Source organism: Pipistrellus hanaki, assembly GCF_964339955.1.
Source record: "Pipistrellus hanaki genome assembly, chromosome: X".
NCBI lineage: Eukaryota > Metazoa > Chordata > Mammalia > Chiroptera > Vespertilionidae > Pipistrellus > Pipistrellus hanaki.
Window position 1 is genome coordinate 67,475,892 of NC_140524.1, and position 21,414 is coordinate 67,497,305.

General features: G+C 38.0%; 1 protein-coding gene across 4 annotated transcripts in view; it reads left to right on the plus strand.

Moving 5' to 3' along the window:
- Positions 1–21,414, plus strand: part of AR (androgen receptor) — a 332,554-nt gene that overhangs the window by 249,020 nt on the left and 62,120 nt on the right. For all 4 annotated transcript variants that reach the window (XR_014793689.1, XR_014793690.1, XR_014793691.1 and 1 more), the window contains exon 3: positions 11,472–11,588. Coding sequence is in view for 1 of the 4 variants with exons in the window: in XM_084869493.1 (XP_084725619.1) it covers positions 11,472–11,588 (117 nt within the window). In the remaining 3 variants the exon portion in view is untranslated. The remainder of the gene's footprint in view (positions 1–11,471; positions 11,589–21,414) is intronic.

Here is a 21,414-nt window from a genome sequence, read left to right on the forward strand (position 1 = left end):
TCCACCAGCCAATCAGAGCAAGTATGCAAATTAACCCCAAACAAGATTGTTACAGCCACAGAGAGCAGGAGGGAGTCTTGGGTTTCTCAGGCAAGGAAGAAGCCAAACTTTCCGCTGGCTCTTGCTGGCCTAGGCCTCCACTCAAGGCTACAAAGTTTCAATTGTAGAAGGTAAATTAATTCCAGATACCAGGGCCTCAGCTTGGGTCGCCAGGGGGTGTGGCTGCTCTGCAAATCACCACAGGCCCCTGGCCCAGGCCGCCCCATGCCCCAAATGCACCCCACCCTGATCGGGGACACCCTTTAGGGTAAACCAGACCCCCCTCCCCCGTGTACCAGGCCTATATCCTATCTAATAAAAAAGTAATATGCAGAGTGACCATCACTTCAACTCACAAGATGGCTGCCCCCATGTGGTCATATATAGCTGTCCCCATATGGACACAAGATGGCAACCACAAGATGACCAGCAGGGGAGGGCAATTGGGAGGGTCCAGGCATGCAAGGTAGGGCAGTTGGGAGGCATCAGGCCTGCAAGAGAGGGCAGTTGGAGGTGATCAACCCTGCAGGGGAGGGCAGTTAGGGGTGACCAGGCCAGCAAAGGAGGGAAGTTGGGGGCAAACAGTCTGGCAGGGGAGCATTTACACATCAATCTGGCTGGCATGGGAGTGGTTAGGGGGTAATTAGCTGGCAGGCAAAAGTGGTTAGGGGCAAGCAGGAAGGCAGGCAGGTGAGCAGTTGGGATCCAGCAGTCCTGGATTGTGAGAGGGATGTCTGACTGCCCGTTTAGACCCAATCTCTGTGGGATCGGGCCTAAACGGGCAGACGGACATCCCTCGAGGGGTCCCAAATTGGAGACGGTGCAGGCTGGGCTGAGGGACACCACCACCCCCTCCACCCATCCACAAATTTCGTCCACCGGGCCTCTAGTCATAGTATAATAGCATGTGATTTAGCCTCCAAATATTTGATTTTTCCATTGTTTTTATTTCAGTTTATTTCTAATATTATGCCATTGTGATATGCAGAGATGCTTGATATGATTTCTATCTTTTGAGTTTGAGGAGACTTTGCCTGTGTCCTAATATGTGGTTTATCTTTGAAAATGTTCTATGCAGACTTGGGAAGAATACATCTTCTGTAGCACTGGGTTGAAATGTTCTGAAGACAACAATTAGTACCATCTGATTTGGTGATTTATTAAGGATTGCTGTTACTTTGCCAATTTTCTTTACAGAATTTATCCAGTAATGTCTATGTTATGTTGAAGTCCCCTACTATGATTGTATTGCTGTCAATCTTTCCCTTGATATCTTCCAGAATTTTTTTTAATGTATTTGGGTGCTCCTGTATTGGGTCCACATATGCCTACCATAGTTATGTCCTCTTGTTGAATTGCTCCCTTTAGTATTATGAAGTGGCCCTCCTTATCTCTTATTATGGCCTTCACTTTGAGGTCTATTTTGTCAGATATAAGTATTGCTACCCCAGATTTTTTTTTTTCATTTCCATTTCCCTGAAAATATTCTTCCATGACTTCACTATCAGTCTGTGTGAGTCCCTTGCTTTGAGGTACTTCTCTTGTAGACAGCAAATATATGGTTCTGTTTTCTTATCCATTCTTTTTTATGTCTTTTGATTGGAGCATTTATTCGTTTTATATGTAAGGTTATTATTGATATGTACTTGTTTGTCACCATTTTTATTCTTTATGCCTGTGTTCTTCCCTTCCTATTTCTTCTTTTTACAGCAGACACCTTAGCATTTCTTGCATTGCTGGCTTGGTGGTAATACACTCCCTTAGCCCTTCTTTGTCTGTGACGCTCCAGATTTTATCTTCAATTTTGAATGATAGCCTTGCTGGGTGTATGATTCTTGGATTTAGTCCCCTGCTTTCCATCATTTTGTATATTTCATTCCACTCCCTTCTGGCCTGATGTGTTTCTGTTGAGAAATAATTTGGTGTTTTAAAGGGAGATCCTTTGTAGGTAACTTTCTGTCCCTCACTGGCCACCTTTAAAATTTTTACTTTGTCATTGCTGTTTGCCAATTTAATTATGATGTGATTTGGTGTCAGTCTTTTTTAGTTCATCTTGTTTGGAATTCTGTGTGCTTCTTGGACTTGAGTGGCTTTTTTCTTGCCAATATCAGGGAAGTTTTGTGTCATTATTTCTTCAAACTTGTTTTCTATTTCTTACTCTATTCCTCACCTTCTGGCACCCCTATTATGCAGATGTTGTTCTGTTTCATGTGGTCCCTGTGCTCCCTTCAGCTCTCCAATTTTTTTCCATTTAGTTACAAGTTGCTTCTGTGCTTACATGTTTTTTTCTACCTTGTCTTTTAACTTGTTGATGCTGTTCTCATCTTTTTCTGGTCTAATGTTGAAACTTTCCAGTGTATTTTTTATTGAAGCTGTGTTGTTCTTTATTTCCTTGTGATTCTTCATTTCCTCTTGATTCTTACGCATGTTGTTAACTTTGTCTTCCATTTTTTTCAGCATCCTTTTAACTATTCCTCTAAATTCTTTCTCTGACAATTTGCTTACCTACATTTCATTTATTTCCTTTTTTGGGGTGATTCCTCCTTTCCTTTGAATGCATGTTGTTTCTTTGTTTCCCTATTTGCTGTTTCTTTGTGATTAATTCTATGTATTAGGTCAAACTGCTATGCCACCCAGATTTTTTGAGTTTGTCTTATATAGTAGATTATTGAATTATCTTTATCACATTCTCTCATCATTTTAGATATGAAGGAATTGAGACTCAAAGGAAAGCAATGACTAGTCCAAAACCTTATGGTGAGCCATTGGAGTCAAGCCATGACCTACACCTTCCACATTTTAGAATTTTCCTTCACTTTTTCGTGTTATTGATGCTTCATGTGTATTTATATCCCACTAGATTGAAAGCTCCAAAAAGGCAAGAACTATGATTTATCTTTCTCCTCTGCAGACTTCAACACAGGCTGGAATTCTGGGTTTTCAGTAGGCATTTGTTTTTTTAACAATAGAAACTTTCTCTTACCATATCATAAAAGCAGATTCCGAAATTACACCATATGGTGAATAGGCAACCACTTGTTGTGAATTCTGACTCTAAATTTGTAACTAGGATGTGCTAGGAATAGCTCTTTCGGTATCTTCTCTGAAATAGTATGGAGTCTGACCCCCTTCTTGTGTAGATGGGGATACTGAATCTCAGAGAGAGGAAAGGATTTGTCTCAAGGTCACAGTGACATTTATAACAGACCTTTAATGTAATGTATACATTAGAGTAAGCAGTGCATGCACATGGTACAAATTTTTAAAATAACAGAAGGTTAAAAAGTAAAAATTAATTGCACCCTTTCCATCCCTTGGACATGCAGTTTTATTTCTCTGGGGCAACCACTGATATTTGTTTTGTGTACTCATGTAGACATAGTATATGCATTTATAAGCATATTAGAGGCCCGGTGCATGGATGGGGAAAAGAGGGTGGTGGTGTCCCTCAGCCCAGCCTGCATGCTCTCCAATCTGGGACCCCTCTCACAAGCCAGGACTGCTGGATCCCAACTGCTCACCTGCCTGCCTTCCTGATTGCCCCTAACCACTTCTGCCTGCCAGCCTGATCACCCCCTAACTACTCCCATGCCAGCCTTATTGATGTCTAACTGCTCCCCTGCCAGCCTGTTTGCTGCCAACTTCCCTCCTCTGCTGGCCTGATCACCCCTAACTGCCCTCTCCAGCAGAGTTGATCACCCCAACTGCCCTCCCTTGCAGGCCTGGCCTCTCCCAACTGTCCTCCACTGTTGGTCATCTTGTGGTGGCCATCTTGTGTCCATATGGGGGCAGGATCTTTGACTACATGGAGGCAGCCATCTTGTGTGTTGGAGTGATGGTCAATCTGCATATTACTCTTTTATTAGTTAGGATAGAGGCCTGGTGCATGGGTGGGGGCCAGCTGGTTTACCCTGAAGGGTGTCCCAGATTAGAGTGGGGCTTTCTTTGTGGTGTGGGGTGGCCTGGATGAGGGACCTGCGGTGGTTTTCAGGCAAGCCATGCGCCCCAGCAACCCAAGAAGAGGCCCTGGTATCTGGAATTTATTTACCTTTTACAATTGAAACTTTGTAGCCTGGAGCAGAGCCAAGCCTTCTGCTTGCTCCGTGGCTGCTGCCATTTTTGTTGGAATTTATTTATCTTCTATAATTGAAACTTTGTACCCTGGAGTGGAGGCCTGGGCCCACCAGGGTGTGTGGAAAGCTTGGCTTCCTCCATTGCCAGAGAAACCAAGCTTCCCTCCTGCTCTCTGTGGCTTCAGCCATTTTGGTTGTGGTTACTTTGCCTACTATCTCTGATTGGCTTGTGGGCGTGGCTGGTGGGCATGGCTTGTGGGTATAGTGGAGGTTTGTTAAATTTGCATATTACTATTTCATTAGATAAGATACAAAAATAGATCAATTTTATTTTCAGAACTAGTGCGCTATATTGTTTTAGATCTTGTTTTTCTCCCACTTTACAATGCATTATGGAGATTGTTTCATTTCAGTATATCTAGAACTGGTTCATTTTTTAATGGATGCATGGTACGACTATATCTATTAATGAACATTTATGTTGCAGTCTTTTGCTACTATAAACAATGTTGCATTGAATTTCTTGTATATATCTCATGTCACACATATGAAAATATGTGCTGGCTCAAAGCAATGCAAATTTTAATTTTGCAACTTTTGCCAAATTGTCCTCCACAAAGATTGTAAAATGATTATTATGCAAATTTGGATTTCATAATATTTACAAAAGAAATAGTTAATGTTCATTTTATAAATGATTATTGTCTTTATCTTACAGAAGTGCTCAACACAATTTCTTTAAATGGTCAATTCTCACTTTACATATAAATGAGAATTTATTTTAAAGAAATGTGACTTATACACTACTGTTCAGGAATTCACCTACCGAATAAAGCATGAGAAGATGGTAACATGTTTCTAAAATACAATTGAATCTATATAAGCAGGTATTTCAGTCATATTACCAAAGCCCACGGTATACTCAGAGGAAAGAAAAACAAGAGGATCAGACCCAGCTAGAAGGAAGTAAAGCAGAACCAGTGCTGTGCTAGTAAACTGTGTTTCTGTCTTCCAGGAGCAGGGAGCAGTGGGGAGCCCTGATATTTGCTGTTTTCCATGGTGTAGATATTCTGATTTCAAGTTATCAATAGAATAGCACTGGTTGTGAAATTGGGAAGTGATACTAAAAATCTGATTTTACAAGTCAATGTAAGCCATATGAAGAACAATCACTGGACAGAACCTAAAGGAAGACAGTTTAAGAACATACAATGCGGGTGTGACCATATGTCAAATAACCTTCTCAGAAGGGAGCTGGTTATTCCTCATAGAGTTTTACTTGATAAGATTGGAGCTTGTTGTTTTCCTTGAAGGTTTTTCCAAATTCCATCAAAAGAATATTATCTGGTGCTTCCCACATTACTCATTCAAATTGCTTCAAACTCACTTGTCTCCAAAGGAATTAAAAAAAAAAAAAAAAAAAAAAAAAAAAAAGCAAGGGGCATTGCGAGCTGTCAAATGCTTTTGCAAAGTCAAATACTTTTGCAATGTCAAACATTCATCCTGTTAATCTGGTGTCAGCTGAAAACTCCATAAGCAGTCAACTCAAGTGCAAAATCCAGCATCAGCAGCTCTCACATCAGAAGCAATAGGGGAATATTGAAAACATCACAGTGCCTACCCTTTACCCCAGTAAATTGAATCAGAACTACTAAAAGTGAAACCAAGGATCAGTACTTTGTAATAGATACCCAGATGATTCTAACGTGCAGCCAACAAGGAGAATGACTGCCTGGCACCACCTGGTTCTGCAATCCAGTCAATTTTTTTTTACCCCTCCCCTCCCTTATCTTCTGCCAGTGACACTGGCCACCTTTCTATTCCAAGAACATACCAAATTCATTCATGACTTTAAGCCTTTTATTTGCTGTTCCTTCTTTGAGAATGTTTCTCCACTGGCTCTTTAAATGACTGGTTCATATTATTCAGGTCTCAGCTCAAATACCACCACATTAGAGAATATTTCCTTAACTGTATGTACCACCATCTGAAAATATCAAATTTATTTTTATAACTTATTTATCACTTGTATGTTTGCATCAAAAGATCACCCATTTGAAGGCAAAGCCTTTGGTTGCATTATCCACTGTTGTTTCCCTGGTTTTCTAGAATACTGCCTAAAACATAGAAGATGTGCACTCAAAGACTAGTCTTTAACCATCACAAGATAAGTTATTAAGCATCTGCTATGGCTGGATTTAATGACAGATTCAAATACTACTAGAACTAATACGTGAATTTAGTAATGAACAGGATACAAAATACATATTCAGAAATGGGTTTCATTTTTATACACTAATAATGAACCATGAGAAAGGGAAATGAAAATACAATTCCACTTACAATTGCATAAAAAGAAGTAAAATATCTAGGAATAAATTTAATCTAGGAGGTAAAAGATCTGTACTCAGAAAATTGAAATATACAGAAGAAAAGTTTGAATATTTAGACAAATGGGAAAATATACTGTATTTACAGATAGGGAAAATTAACATATTTTAAATGGCCATATTACCCTAAGTCACTGGTTCTCAACCTTTCTAGTGTCGCGACCCTTTAATACAGTTCCTTAGGTTGTGGTGACCCTCAACCATAAAATTGTTTTTGTGCTACTTCATAACTATAATTTTGCTACTGTTATGAATCGTAATGTAAATAACTGTGTTTTCTGATGGTCTTAGGTGACCCTGCTAGCGGTTCTCAACCTGTGGGCCACAACCCACAGTAGCAAAATTACAGTTATGAAGTAGCAACGAAAATAATTTTATGGTTGGGGGTCACCACAACCTGAGGAACTGTATTAAAGGGTTGCGGCATTAGAAAGGTTGAGAACCACTGCCTAAGTAGTCTTTACATTCAGTGTAACCCGTATCAAAATATCAGAGGGAAGGTAGGGGAGGGTGAGAGTAAGTGGGAGAGATCAACCAAAGGACTTGTATACATGCATATAAGCCTAACCAATGGACACAGACACCAGGAGGGTGAGGGCATGAGTGGAGGTTGGGAGGTATTGGGGTGATAAGAACACATATGTAATATCTTAATCAATAAAGAAATTAAAATAAATAAATAAATAAATAAAAAGCATTGATGCATACATACACAATGGAATATTACTTGGCCATAGAAAAGAAAGATATCTTATCATTTGGAACCATATGGGTGGACCCTGAAAGTATTATGCAAATGAAATAAGTCAGTCAGAGAAAGACAAATACCTTATATTTTAATTATATGTAGAATCTAAAGAAAATAAATGAAGAAACAAAATAGAAACATACAACACAATATACAGATAATGTATTATAGAACTGTATACTGAAACCTATACAATTTTATTAACCAATGTAACGCCAATAAATTCAATAAAAATAAACAAAATGAAAACATACTCATAGATATAGAGAACTGACTGATGGTTGGTAAAGGAGGGAGGTTTATGGATTGGGTGGAAGGGATTTAGGGGGTACGCTTTGTAAAGTATACTGTTGTCTAACCAAGATGCTGTGCACCTGAAACAAATACAAATTAATACTGAATATAAACTGTAATTGAAAAGTATAATTAAAAAAAAAAAACCTAGTACAATGCCTGGCCCATAATAGAGGCCAAGTAAATTAATATTCAATAGCATTAGTCATACTGAGGTTTGCACTTCTTTCTGGATAAATTATAAAGGATATTTGTATTTTTAGGTCACCTTATTTTAGGCTAAGAAGTGCTTTGGGACAAAGTAAGATCTATACCTAAGGAAACTATCTGAGCTCCAAATTTTAAAAAGAAAAAAAAAAGCAATTTTATTCTTTCCCACTGTATTCTCTCTCATTAAAAGGGTGATTAGCTTTTAGGAGTGGAATTTAAAACTCCTTTTGGAGCCTATTGCATTGGCTATGCAACCATTCCTTGGCAAAATGTGGTCTAGTAGCTAATATTTTTCTTGGAAGTAGAGATTCCTCAAAGTAGTCAAGTACTTCTGACTTGACCTTATTTCAGATATCAATGTAATGGACTAGTCTTGAGGTTTGCAGCAGCACTATTACTGTAAAGAAAACCCAGTTCTAGAACACCCATGGCTCTGGAAATGAACTCACTGGATACAGAGCCTGAACTCTTGCAACTAACACTCATTAATAAACTGAATGACACTCGTAGCACCATCCTTTCTCTGTGCACATTACAATCCTCAGTTTGCAGCAATAAAAAAGCTATCACCAAAGTATGTTCTATTTATATGCATAAAGTTCTGTGTTATAAAAGAGTACTGGCTTAGAAGACTTAGATTTTCCCATCTGCTAAATGAAAATAATGATAATACCTACCTCAAAGAATTACTGAGCTGCTTCATTTACTAGTAAATAATATATTTAAAAACTCTAATACAAGCCTTATTCCTAATAGATAGGTTTACTTATCCTTTTGGGTGCCCCCAAACTATGACTTATTTTTCAGGCAAGTCACAACCTCTCCAGAACTCATCCTTGTAATGCAGGGGTTATACTGGGGTGATGTTTTTAACCTCAAATTTTTGGATTCTTTTGACAAAGGAAATGAAAGGAGGGAAGGAAAGGGATAAGAAGGAGAGGTGAGGGGAGGAATAGAAAAGAATTTTTTTTTGCTGATCTGGTTATAATGGATTCTCATATATGAAATAACATATTATAATAGATATTTTATGTTTCTGATATATGCATTTTAGACTAAGTGAAAGGAGAGGAAATCCAAGCTGTAAATTTGTGGCCATTTTTTTTTCCTGCTGTCAAATAGCCATTAATCTTCTATTTCTTTTCCTTTTCCTAGCACAGACAACCTTCCTCTGCCCCCCCCAAAAAAAATCATCCCTAAAATCCCAGTCTATCCTATAAACTAAAGAAATACATCAGTAAATGATGAGAGAAAACAACCAAGGACTTGGAGAAAGTAAGGGTGGAGGAAGGACATGCTCAAGCTCAGGCTGGGGCAGGGCTGGAAAAGTTCTCTGTGTTCTAGAGCTTTTCCATCTCTATTTCTGCAGGTGACTCTATGATGGTGGATCTATCTGTTCCACTTGTGTATTCATTCAGTCAATTTTTTTATTGAGGTCCTACTGAGTGCCAGGCCTGTGCTATGAGCAAAGAGGAAAAGTATTGAATTAAATGTGTTTTTTTTCCCCCCAGAGAGATATGAATTTTATTCTATTGATTTAACTTTAATTTTATTGTTGAAACTATTACACATATCCCCACTTTCTCTCCTTTTGCCCACCACCACCCAGCCCCTGCCATCCCTTCCTTCTGGCCATCACAACACTGTTGTCTGTGTCTACAGATTATAGACATATGTTCTTTGGCTAATCCCTTCACCTTCTTTCATCCAGTTCCTCCTCCCCCCAGGACTCATCAGGGATGAGTATGGACTTGACTAAGAAGGATTACACAGAGGACATAATGGTACTAGCCTTATATTGTTAAATGATGGCTAGGATTAGAGAACTAATAAATTCAGAACAATTGCAGGTGCAGGATGACCCAGGCACAGGCTGGCCTTGAACACCCAAGAATATCCATCAGTTAACTGCTGCCAATATTGTAGGGCTGGCCACCTGGAAAGAGAAGTTGCTTTTCTTTGGAGCCTATGACTAAGCTGTCACGCAGAGCCAATTTCCTATCCCACACCTCGTAGGGATGAACAGGCCTTTTAATCATTTCCTTTTCCTTGCAAATCTATTGATCATTTCCAAAAGTATTTATTTCAGTTGCACAGTAGCTTGACAGAGGTAAGATATAGGTTTTTCAATGGCGACTCCCCATCATAAGGTACTCTGATAGCTATCAGAATGTTACATGTATCTTTATTTCTGATTCTGTTTTGTTCTTCAGTTTATTTTGTTCATTAGATTCCACATATAAGTTAGATCATACGTTATTTGTCTTTCTATGACTGGATTATTTGGCTTAGCATAATATTCTACAACTCCGTCCATGCTATCACAAAAGATAAGAGTTCCTTATTTTTATAGCCACATAGTATCCCATTGTATAAATGTACCACAGCTATTTTATCCACTCATCTATTGATGGGCACTTGGGCAATTTACAGAGCTTGGCTATTGTAAATAATACTGCAATTAATATAGGGATGAATATATTCTTTTGGAATTAGTGTTTTGGGATTCTTAGGATATATTTCTAGAAATGTGATAGCTGGGTACAAAGGCAGTTCCATTTTTAATTTTTTGAGGAAACTTCATATTGTTTTCCACAGTGGCTGCACCAGTCTGTATTCCCACCAACAGTGCACAAGGGTTCTCTTTAACAGATGGCTTAATAGACATATGGAAAATGCTCAACATCACTAATCATCAGAGAGATGTAAATTAAAATCACAATGAGATATCACCTCACACCTGCCAGAATGGTTACCATCAATAAACCAACAGCAAGTGCTGGTGAAGATATGAAGAATAAAATATGTTTTTGAGTGAACCTCCATGTCTTTCTTTGAGCAGCAGTGATTCTGTGTTTGTATGTTTCTTTGTATCTATGACAACTTAAGGTGTTCATGACAGTGATCATTTCTCTTGTTTTGGCTTCGGAGGACTTCCTTTCGCTTCCTGTGATTCACTTCACAGAGAATGAACCTTTCGGTTTGATTATTATAACCTACAGAACTGGGGGTATGATCACTAGCAACTTAAAAACAAATAGAAATCTTATATAAGTGTTCTTTTGTAAAAGTTCTACCTGTATTTTTATTGTAAAAATAACATGTTGCTAGATGGCATGGCTCAGTGGTTAAGCGTCAACATATGAACCAGGGGGTCACAGTTCGATTCCTGGTCAGGGCACATGTCTGGGTTACAAGCTCAATCCTGAGTGTTGGGTGTGCAAGAGGCAGATAATCAATGATTCTCTCATCATTGATGTTTCTGTCTCTTTTTCCCTTTTCCTTCCTCTCTGAAATCAATAAAAATAGGAAAACATGAAAATAGGAAAAAAATAACATTATTAGTTCAAGCATGATTACAGGAGTCAGGAAGAGGAAAAGTGACAATTTCCACTAATGACCATTTTCTCATGGGCATTATTTGCTTTTAGTAAAGGTACATAGATAATTTTATTGAACATACCAGTCAGTAATCCTAATAAAACAGATATCAGAACCTAAATTGTTCATCCTTATGAAAACAAAACAGAATAGCATTGAATTAAACCAGCCTAGTTTAATAGATTCTGTGTGATCAAATTGTTTAGGGCCATTCTCTGTCCGCTTCGCTCATCTGGCAGGATATATCTTTATACCCTTTCTGCCTATAAATATTTAAGGAGAGAGACTCTGGAAAACCATTAACAGGTCTGTCTACTCTTATATTTATTCTTCCAGGGAAACAGAAGTACCTTTGTGCCAGCAGAAATGATTGCACCATCGATAAATTCCGAAGGAAAAATTGTCCATCTTGTCGCCTCCGGAAATGCTATGAAGCAGGGATGACTCTGGGAGGTATGATACTTTTATTCATTTATCTTCTCTTCCCTTTCTCTCCTTAATTCTCTGGTTCTCTCTTTAAACCAGAATTCCCTCTTTGCTATACCCCACTCTGGGGCTAAGCATGAGACCAGGAGGTCTGAAGCAAGAATCAGGCAGAACTCATCAAGGATGAGTATGTACTTGACTAAGAAGGGTTACACAGAGGACATAATGGTACTAGCCTTATGTTGTTAAATGGTGGCTAGGATTAGAGAACTAATAAATTCAGAACAATTGCAGGTGCAGGATGACCCAGGCACAGGCTGGCCTTGAACACCCAAGAATATTCATCAGTTAACTGCTGCCAATATTGTAGGGCTGGCCACCTGGATAAAGAAGCTGCTTTTCTTTGGAGCCTATGACTAAGCTGCCAAGCAGAGCCAATTTCCTATCCCACACCTCCTAGGGATGAACAGGCCTTTTAATCATTTCCTTTTCCTTGCAAATCTATTGATAATTTCCAAAAGTATTTATTTCAGTAGCACAGTAGCTTGACAGAAGTAAGATATAGCTCTTTCAATGGCGACTCCCCATCATAAGGTTCTCTGTTTCCTAGTCTGTGTCTATCACAAGCACTAGCACCATTCCAGAAAGGCTTAGCTGACACTCATAACCCCCCACTAATTTCTCATCTCTTAGTGTTCACATCTGCTTAATGCCAGAGTCAGCTCTGCTGCCTGCCACTTCCAGAAAGATGCACCTTTCATGGGCAAAGCAAGATAATTAGTCTATTTTTATTTCAAAATGGAACTTGAGGAAAGACAAACCTACTTCTGAATGCCTAAAACTGTAGTTTTATACCTGAATACTCCTTATCAGTCTATCAGATTCTAGGAAAACCTATGCTCCTAGAATCCTTTCCTCTCCCCTCCCCTCTCAAGGATAATTTGAAACACTTGACCATCTTTAGGGTTTTTTTTTGTTTGTTTGTTTGTTTATTTGTTTTACATGCTCAATACCTTGTCTGCTTATGTGAATATTTATAAAAAACCAACTTGTTTTCTAACCATGTGTGGGTCTTCATGTGGATAACTCTATACTTCCTTTCTTATAGGCCAGTAATAGTCCTTAAACAGACAAAAGTACTACAAATAAATTGATCCAGGCTCAATATGAGACGGTTTCAAAAGAAACCTTTCAACTACTTTCTAGTATTCCCAGAAATCATAGGTAGATGCTCTGGGAGTTGTTTTCCAGGCAGTCACATCAAATGAAATGCAAATATTTAAAAAATCAACCTTGTTTTTGTTTGATTGGCTTCCCCAGATAAACCTCAATTGTAGTGGGGAGGAAGAAATAAGACTGTGATGTGGAAGTGCAGAAGGAAAACAAAAGGGAAGTGTTTTCCATGTGAATTTTATTATCCCATGTGAGGTTTCTGATACAATGAACTCTCATTTAGCTGTCTGTGAATTGTGTGTAAGAAATGGGGCTTGCAAGTTTTCTGTCTGTTGATATGCCCACTTTGATGAAGGTAAAGTCTAATGGCAACCAAAGCCCTTGTACATTTGGCTTCTAATCTTAAATTAGTGTCATGTCTCAGGCAACATCCTCTATTATAAAGCAGTTTATGACATGATTACAGTGAATCCCTTTGAAAAGGAGTTTAAGTATAACAGATCATTTTACTACTCCTTATACAAGATAGACATAAATCTATAATTTTTTTGTGAGAGGTATGGTAAATTTACAAATTAACTTTATACAGTTGATCAAGTTAAACTTTGAATGGGTTTGGTCAACACAATGAAAATAAGCTGAAAAGTGCTGTGGTTGACTTTATTTCACTTGCATTTCTATAATATTTACTGTGTTTCTACTATGTACAAGGGACTATGCTAAGCAATAGAGCTTCAGGCAGGCATATTTCAAGAAATGTCTACAAGATAAAGGATTTTTATGTCATCTAAAAAGTCTTGTCTTTGGAATCAGGAAGACCTAGGTTAAAGACAAAGCTCCATTATTTATTGCGCCCTGTCTATGTCTCAATTTATTCATCTATAAATATCACTCTCATGGAGCTAAATGGGAATCATATGATGTGAAAAATGTGAACATCTTTGATAAATGGCAAAGTGTAAGAGTTTATTATGACAATGAGGTTACTAGTAATTTATCTGGTTAGGATGGTCAAAACACTTCCCAGTTGGCTCTTATTCTGAGTTACTTGGCATGTCCTATGATAGTAACAGCTCCAACAGGCAGAGCATCACCAGAAATCACTCTCGATTACCTCAAACCAAAAATACTGTCAAGATCTTTTTGGAGATGATTCTAGTCACTAAGATAATTATATATTACTAGATGCCCATTGCAGAAAGATTCCTGCAATAGGGCTTCCTGCTGTGGTCCCTGCCCTGCCTGCTTTCCTCCCTTTCCCCTGTCCAGCCTGTTTCTCTTCCTTCTCCGCTACCCTGCTTGCTTGCTTATCTGCAGCTTCACTCACTTCTGAAGCACTTAGCTTCTTTCTACACTGTCGGCAGTCTTTGCTCTGGCCTGGATATCCATATTAACTGCCATCTTGGTTGGATTAATTTGTATACTCACGCTAATTGGCTAGTGGGCTTGGCTTTGGGCATAGCAAAGGTGAGGTCAATTTGCATGTTTCTCTTTTATTAGGTAGGACTAGATGCCCGGTGCACAAAATTTGTGCACGAGGGCCGGGAGGGAATGATGGTGTCCCTCGGCTCAGCCTGCACCCTCTCCAATTTTGGACCCTGGGGATCAGGCCTTAATGGGCAGTCAGACATCCCTCTCACAATCCAGGACTGCTGACTCCCAACTCTTGCCTGCCTGCCTTCCTGATTGCCCCTAACCACTTCTGCCTGCCAACCTGATCACCCCCTAACCACTGCCATGCCAGCCTTATTGATGTCTAACTGCTCCCCTGCCAGCCTGTTTGCCCCCAATTTCTCTCCTCTGCTGGCCTGGTCACTACTAACTGCCCTCCCCTGCAGGGTTGGTCACCTTCAACTGCCCTCCCTTGAAGGCCTGGTCCCTCCCAACTGTCCTCCTCTGCTGGCCATCTTATAGTGGCCATCTGTGTCCACATGGGAGCAGGATCTTTGACCACATGGGGGCAGCCATCTTGTGTATTGGAGTGTTGGTAAATCTGCATATTACTCTTTTATTAGTTAGGATAGAGGCCTGGTGCATGGGTGGGGGCCAGCTGGTTTGCCCTGGAGGGAATCCCGGATCAGGTGGGGGTTCCCTTAAGGCATGGAGCGAGGGTCCTGTGGTGTTTGCAGACCGGCCACTCCCCCTTGTGACCCAAGTAGAAGCCCTGGTATCTGGAATTTATTTACCTTCTATAATTGAAACTTTGCAGCCTGGAGTGGAGCCAAGCCTTCTGGTTGCTCCCTGGCTGCAACCATTTTTGTTTGAATTTGTTTACCTTCTATAATTGAAACTTTGACTTTGTAGCCTTAAGTGGAGCTTAGGCCAGCAAGGGCAGGCTGAAAGCTTGACTTCTTCCATTGCCAGAGAAACCCAAGCCTCCCTCCTGCTCTCTGTGGCCACAGTCATCTTGGCTGGGGTTAATTTGCATACTCTTATTGGCTGGTGGGCTTGGCTGGTGAGCATGGATTGTGGGTGTACTGGAGGTATGGTCAATTTGCATATTAGTCTTTCATTAGATAAGATGTTCAAGTTCCATGTCAGTAAGAACCCAAATGTTTACCCTCTTAGACATCATTGTTTAAAAAACAAACCTTTCCATTTTGCTAAATTTAAGTCTCCATTTCTTGTTTCCCTGTTGCAAATAATTGTTAAGTTTGTTGTTAACTTTCAAATTCAATATATATCACACATTTATTTAAAAAATGGAAAAAGAAAGAAAACATCAATACAGAGTAGCCCTTCTGAATACTTTATCATTAGACTTCCCTTTTCATAATATTTGTGTTTAGCATAGACATTTTTATCAACTTGAAGGAGAATTAATATAATTTTGTTTATCCTTCCCATCTTTCAGCTCTATATTGCATAATACGTTCCAAAATGGCAACTAAGAATGTGGCCTTACACAAGTCTCTTCTTTCTTCTGAGGTTCAGTTTTCCCATCATAAAACTGACATTGTGAGCTTCACCAAGAACCTGTGTGGCACTACCATTTTGTGATTTTATATCTAAAGTCAAACAGAGAGAGTTTTATCAGCTCTTTTTTTGTATTGTCTATCTACTTCTTTCTAAATATAGATAGTTTAGACTTGACCTGCACAGTAATTTTAGCTACCTTATATCACATCAAAGTAAGATATATTGTGTGTCTAAAAGTAGACTGGATAGATAGATTAGTAGGGAGTGGAGAGTAGAAGGGCTGCATTTGTATATCAGAGAATCTGGCACTCTGCAGTTGATGACTGCTCGGTATTCAGGCCTTAAGATCTCTAATTTGTGTCTTTATTTTTCTATAGTGTACCATCTACTGTTTGGTATGGGACCTTCTCATTTCAGAGGTACTTAAAACACACAGGCTTTTCTTTCTGATTCTAGTCCTATCTACCTACTCATAGCTTTTTCCATAGCAGCTCTTGGTGTTTATGAAAGGATACTGGAGGTGATTGGATTCTCAGGGTTGTTTCCTTGAAGACTACCTCCAGGCTTCCAGCTACCCATCTACAACAAAGATAGGACTTTCTTTGTACATGGTTAATTTCTGTCTGCTTTTGAAAAATCATATATTGAAAACTGCTTCCAAAATCTAACTCCCTTATCTACTTTTAATTTAAAAAAATTATAATCATAACTGTCTAGAAAGGGACTTTCTCTCCAGTGAATTTGATATGGTTTCTCACAGCCTATGTTTAGAATAAATATACAGCCACTTCTAACTTTCCTCTGCACTTCTCAAGGATGTGCTCTAAGTTTCCAAGATGGAATGATAAAGAATGAATTGCTCTTATCTGCCCTCTTCTCCCCTGACCCATCCCCCTTTTCACTTTCCCTCTTATTACTCCCCAGACATTACTTCTTTTTGTGTTTTGCAACACAAAAAGTTCTCAGCCTTTAATAAACTGTATTGAAGCCTGCTACTCTCTCCTTTCTTGGACCAAGAAAGATGGTAGACCTTCAAGAATTTCAGGTAGCAGCCAAACCTCGAAAGAGTAGAAGAAACATGGAACTCTAAAACATGTAAGATTCTGAGGTGTGTACCATTTTCTTCAGAGGTTATCTATAATTGTCTTTTTTACCAGGAACCTGAACTCCACATCTGAGACTTAAACTTGTTAATAGATCTGCAGGTTTTAACAGTCTTCATAATTCTCTAGTTGGGAGGATTGTTCAGGGAACCTCTGATCATGGTCTGATGTTGTCATGGATACTTTGGTTTCTAATATTGAAGACAGTCTTGATGCCAAACTTTTCATCATTCTTCATGCTTAATAGCAGCCCAGTATTGATGCTTCTGTCCTGTGTGCAACTGATGTTGACATGCTACTCATGGAATTGTTCTTAAGAAGACAAATTTCACAGCATTTATTCATTCATATATTTACTCATCCATCCTTCTAAGAAGCCATCTAGATAGTCCTCCCATCTTTCCACTTATTCATTCACCTATTTATCTGTTTAAAAATATTTATTGAGTTTCAACTATGTGCCGAACACTATAGTAGGCATTTTAAAGAAAGAGATTAATAAGATATGACCCCTGCCCTCAAAAAGTTAAACAAGGGGAGAAACACAGTAATAATGAATAAATCTTCATCTTAAACTATAAATAGGAATGACTAGAAAGATATTGAGTGAAATAAATAGGAAAAGAAATTCCAGGCAAAGGGCACAGGTTGAATAAAGGTGTAGAGACATAAAAAAGGCATCAAGGATTTGAAGAATAGCAAGTAGTTTAATCAGGTTAGATCTTAGTAGATGGGAAAGACAAGCTGAAATCACATTGAAAATGGATCTGATTATGCTTAAAGGTTTGGACTTCAGACAGTTGAATATTTGCATAAGTTCACTAATAGTTTTGTTTATTTGCTTGTTTTTCTAAGACAATTAATGATAGAGTTAAATTTTAGAAAATTAAATAGTAGGTCGGAAGGAGGAAGTGGGGGGAGAGAGAGAGAGAGAGAAAGAGAAATTTGTAGCATTAAATTTTGCTGAACACCTGAGATTGCAGCCTTGGTTCCTGGGGTTTGGTTCCTTTTATTTGTGTTGATACCTACAAGTACTGATCATTTACATAAGTCCCTAACTTATATAAGCATGTTGTCTTGATATAGGCCAGTGTTTCTCTGTGTGGGTTCTGAGAAAACTAGTTCCATGGTGTAGTCCATGAAAAAAAGATTTATATGGTCAAATAACTTAGGCAAAGTTGCATATTATGGTCTTTCTCAAGAAGATTTATTGTGTGTGTTTTCATTTCACAGATCTTGCAAGTAGTGCAATAAGGTAAAGTGAGGAGCTTAGCAACTCAAGATTCCCACATTTAATTCATCCACAGTAACCATTTTTTTTCACTTAACACCTGTTAATATCCTATAAAACTACTGTATTTTAGGATACATTTTGGAAAACTTGGATATACACTATTCCAAATCATCTATTTTTTTTAGATGTGCATGTCAAAGAAGGAAAATTTGCCTTTTGTGACAACATGGATGAACCTATAGAGTATTATTCTAAATGAAAAAAGCCAGTCAGAGTAAGACAAGTACCATATGATTTCACTAATATGTGGAATATAATGAACCAATTAAATTAATAAACACAATAAAAACAGACTCATAGATAGAGAACAGACTAATAGCGGTCAAAGAGGAGGGGTTTGTGGGGCTGGTTGAAAAAGGTGAAAGTATTACACAAAACAAAATGGTGATTACCAAAGGGAAATGTGATGGGGAGGGGTTCAAGAGGGTAAAGGGGGGAATAAATGGTGATGGAAGGAGACTGGTGGGGTGTTGAAAACACAGTACAATATATAATTGATGTGTTATAACACAGTACAATATATAATTGATGTGTTATAGAATTGTACATTTGAAACCTATATAATTTTATTAAGCAATGTCACCCCAATAAATTCAATTAAAAAAAGAGAATGCCTTTAGGACGAGGAGTAGACCATTCTAGCCATGTCTCAATGAATATACACCAGAGGCTATTAAAACCACTAAAGTAAAACATGTTGGGTCTGTATTATTTTTATACACAAAGGATGAGATGCAATCCAGGCAAAAACAGAGTTATTTCCAAAGTCATATCATAGGTACAGGTACATATTTCTGACCCAACGAAATTGCTAGACAAATTATTTTTGAGAAATATGACTTCCAGTGTCATTCAGAGTAATTACTAAATATTTTGGATATCTGTAAATTCTTCATTAAAGTTTAACAGTTCTTTTGTGTACTCTCTGACCAGAATTATAATATCTACCTAGATCCTCATCATGGAGCTACCACATAATCTCATTGCTAAAGCAAGAGGCCTAGAAATCACATATTTGTAGAGTTTGAGTACCACTGCCTACCCAATGATTGAATCCTCTCTACCTCCAGTGCAGCAGGCAGCAGATTATCATAAAAATCAACAATGTGGGACTCAGTTACTTGGAGTTTCTCCTTTGACTCTCAATAATAGAGCCCTATAAGTTTTCAGGCTGGAGATGCAAATGGTAAATCTCAATTGTGGCAAGTGCTACCTTCCCCCTTCCACAGGTCTTAGCTAACTGAGTATTCCTACAGATATTCACAACTGAGGTATGCAAAAAAGAGCAGAATAGCCCAATAAACTTTGAAATCAACATGCACAACTTGTGACAGCACTTGTAATCTGCCCCCCCCCAATTTCATTGAAATAATGACATATAATATTTTATTAAAAGTGTGCAACAGCCGGGACCAGTTTGGCTCAGTGGATAGAGCGTCTCGGCCTGTGGACTGAAAGGTCCCAGGTTCGATTCCGGTCAAGGGCATGTACCTTGGTTGCGGACACATCCCCAGTAGGGGGTGTGCAAGAGGTGGCTGATCAATGATTCTCTCTCATTGATATTTCTAACTTTCTATCCCTCTCTCTTCCTCTCTGTGAAAAATCAATTAAAAATACTTAAAAAAATAAAAATAAAAGTGTGCAACATAGTAATTTTATATTCATCTCTATATAATCACCACAATAGGTTTAGTTAACATCTATCACCATACATAGTTACAATTTTTTCCTTGTGATGAGAATTTTTATGATCTACTCTTTTAACAACTTTTAAATACACAATGCAGTATTATTAACTATGGTCACAGGCTGTACATAACACAACTAAATTTTAATTATTGTTTGACTCTAAGTTCGTAAGTTTTAAAATATATATTTTATTTTATTGTTGAAACTATTACAAAATGTCACACACTGGACTCATAGTCTATACATTTTGACCACCTTCAACCATTTACCTCCATTAAACCCCAACTCTGGTAACTATAAATTTCTTCTCTATTCCTATGAGTTCAGTGTGTTTTTTTAGATTAAACATATAACTGAGGTTCTATAGTATTTGTCTTTCTCTCTTACTTATTTCACTTAGCATTATAGTTCCAAAGGTCCATCCTTATGGTTGCAATGGCAATATTCCCTTTTTATGGCCTAATCAGCCTTGAATCAACTGCCAATCACCATCTTCCAGTTTGTTACATACATATATGGTGACACATTCTAGAGAAAATGGTATATTTATCTCTAACTGTAGTTCTCAAACAAACCTGTTATATGGCGAGACAGAGACTGTATCTCTTAATTCCTCCAAACAAAATCACCTGGGACAGCATATATATTTTGTAGTCTGTCTTTGAGAGTGTGCTTTAGAGAACTATAGTTAGGGGTAAATAATTTTTTCTAATAATCAAAATTGATGATACCCCATGTTGTGTACTTGAATGAGTATCTCAATTGTAAAATTTCCACTTAAAATCCTCGAGTTTTTAAAGTGTAATTGCAGCAGAAAGATTTTATTGTTGTTTACTTTTGCTGTGAGTGCTCCAAAATCCCTCAGTTGCTCTTGAAAGAGTAAAATGATGTCATAAGCAATATTTTTCAAAGGTATTAGGCAGAAAGATAAAAGTACACAGCACACAATAGGTCATATGTACAAAGGCAAGTATTTTCCAAATTTAACAATTCAGGAAAAATGTTTTACTTTAACTTTTTAAAAACATTTTACTTTAATTTAAAAAGAATATCATCTGTTGTTACAAATTGTAGGATATATCCTTTAGATCTCAGAAGTGTTTAAAATATTTTCTTTTAAACTGAACTTATAAATACACAATTTTCCCTAAGCAAGTTGCTTTTATAGAGACTTTTACACATTCTCTGGGATTATGTTTGTATGAAGTAGAACTGAGAGGGAAAATACACAGCCACACAGAAACCAGAAAAGCCTTCAGGTTGTTTATTGCTGATAATATTTCCATGACAAAATAGATCTAGGAATTAAATTGGAAATGTCATTGCTACCTTGGATCATCTCTTTTGGAATCAGGTTCCATTCTCCTCAGTCTAGTTAATCCTTACTATACTTTTTAGATCTCCTTTTTTTTCTTTCTATTCTAAGGGAAATTATTTACTTATTTTTTTAATTTCTTTATTGATTAAGGTGTTACATATGTGTCCTTATTCCCCTATTACCCTCTATTTCCCCCACTTAGATCTCTTAAACCATGCATATAAATGCCTTCCTTTTTTCTGCTTAATACCCTCCCATTGGACCAATGATTTTGTGGCTGAAATGAAAATTAATTGTTGAGGGACATTTCAGCTTTCTAGCAATCAGCAATTTTAAAAACTGTAAGCACCTGCAGGA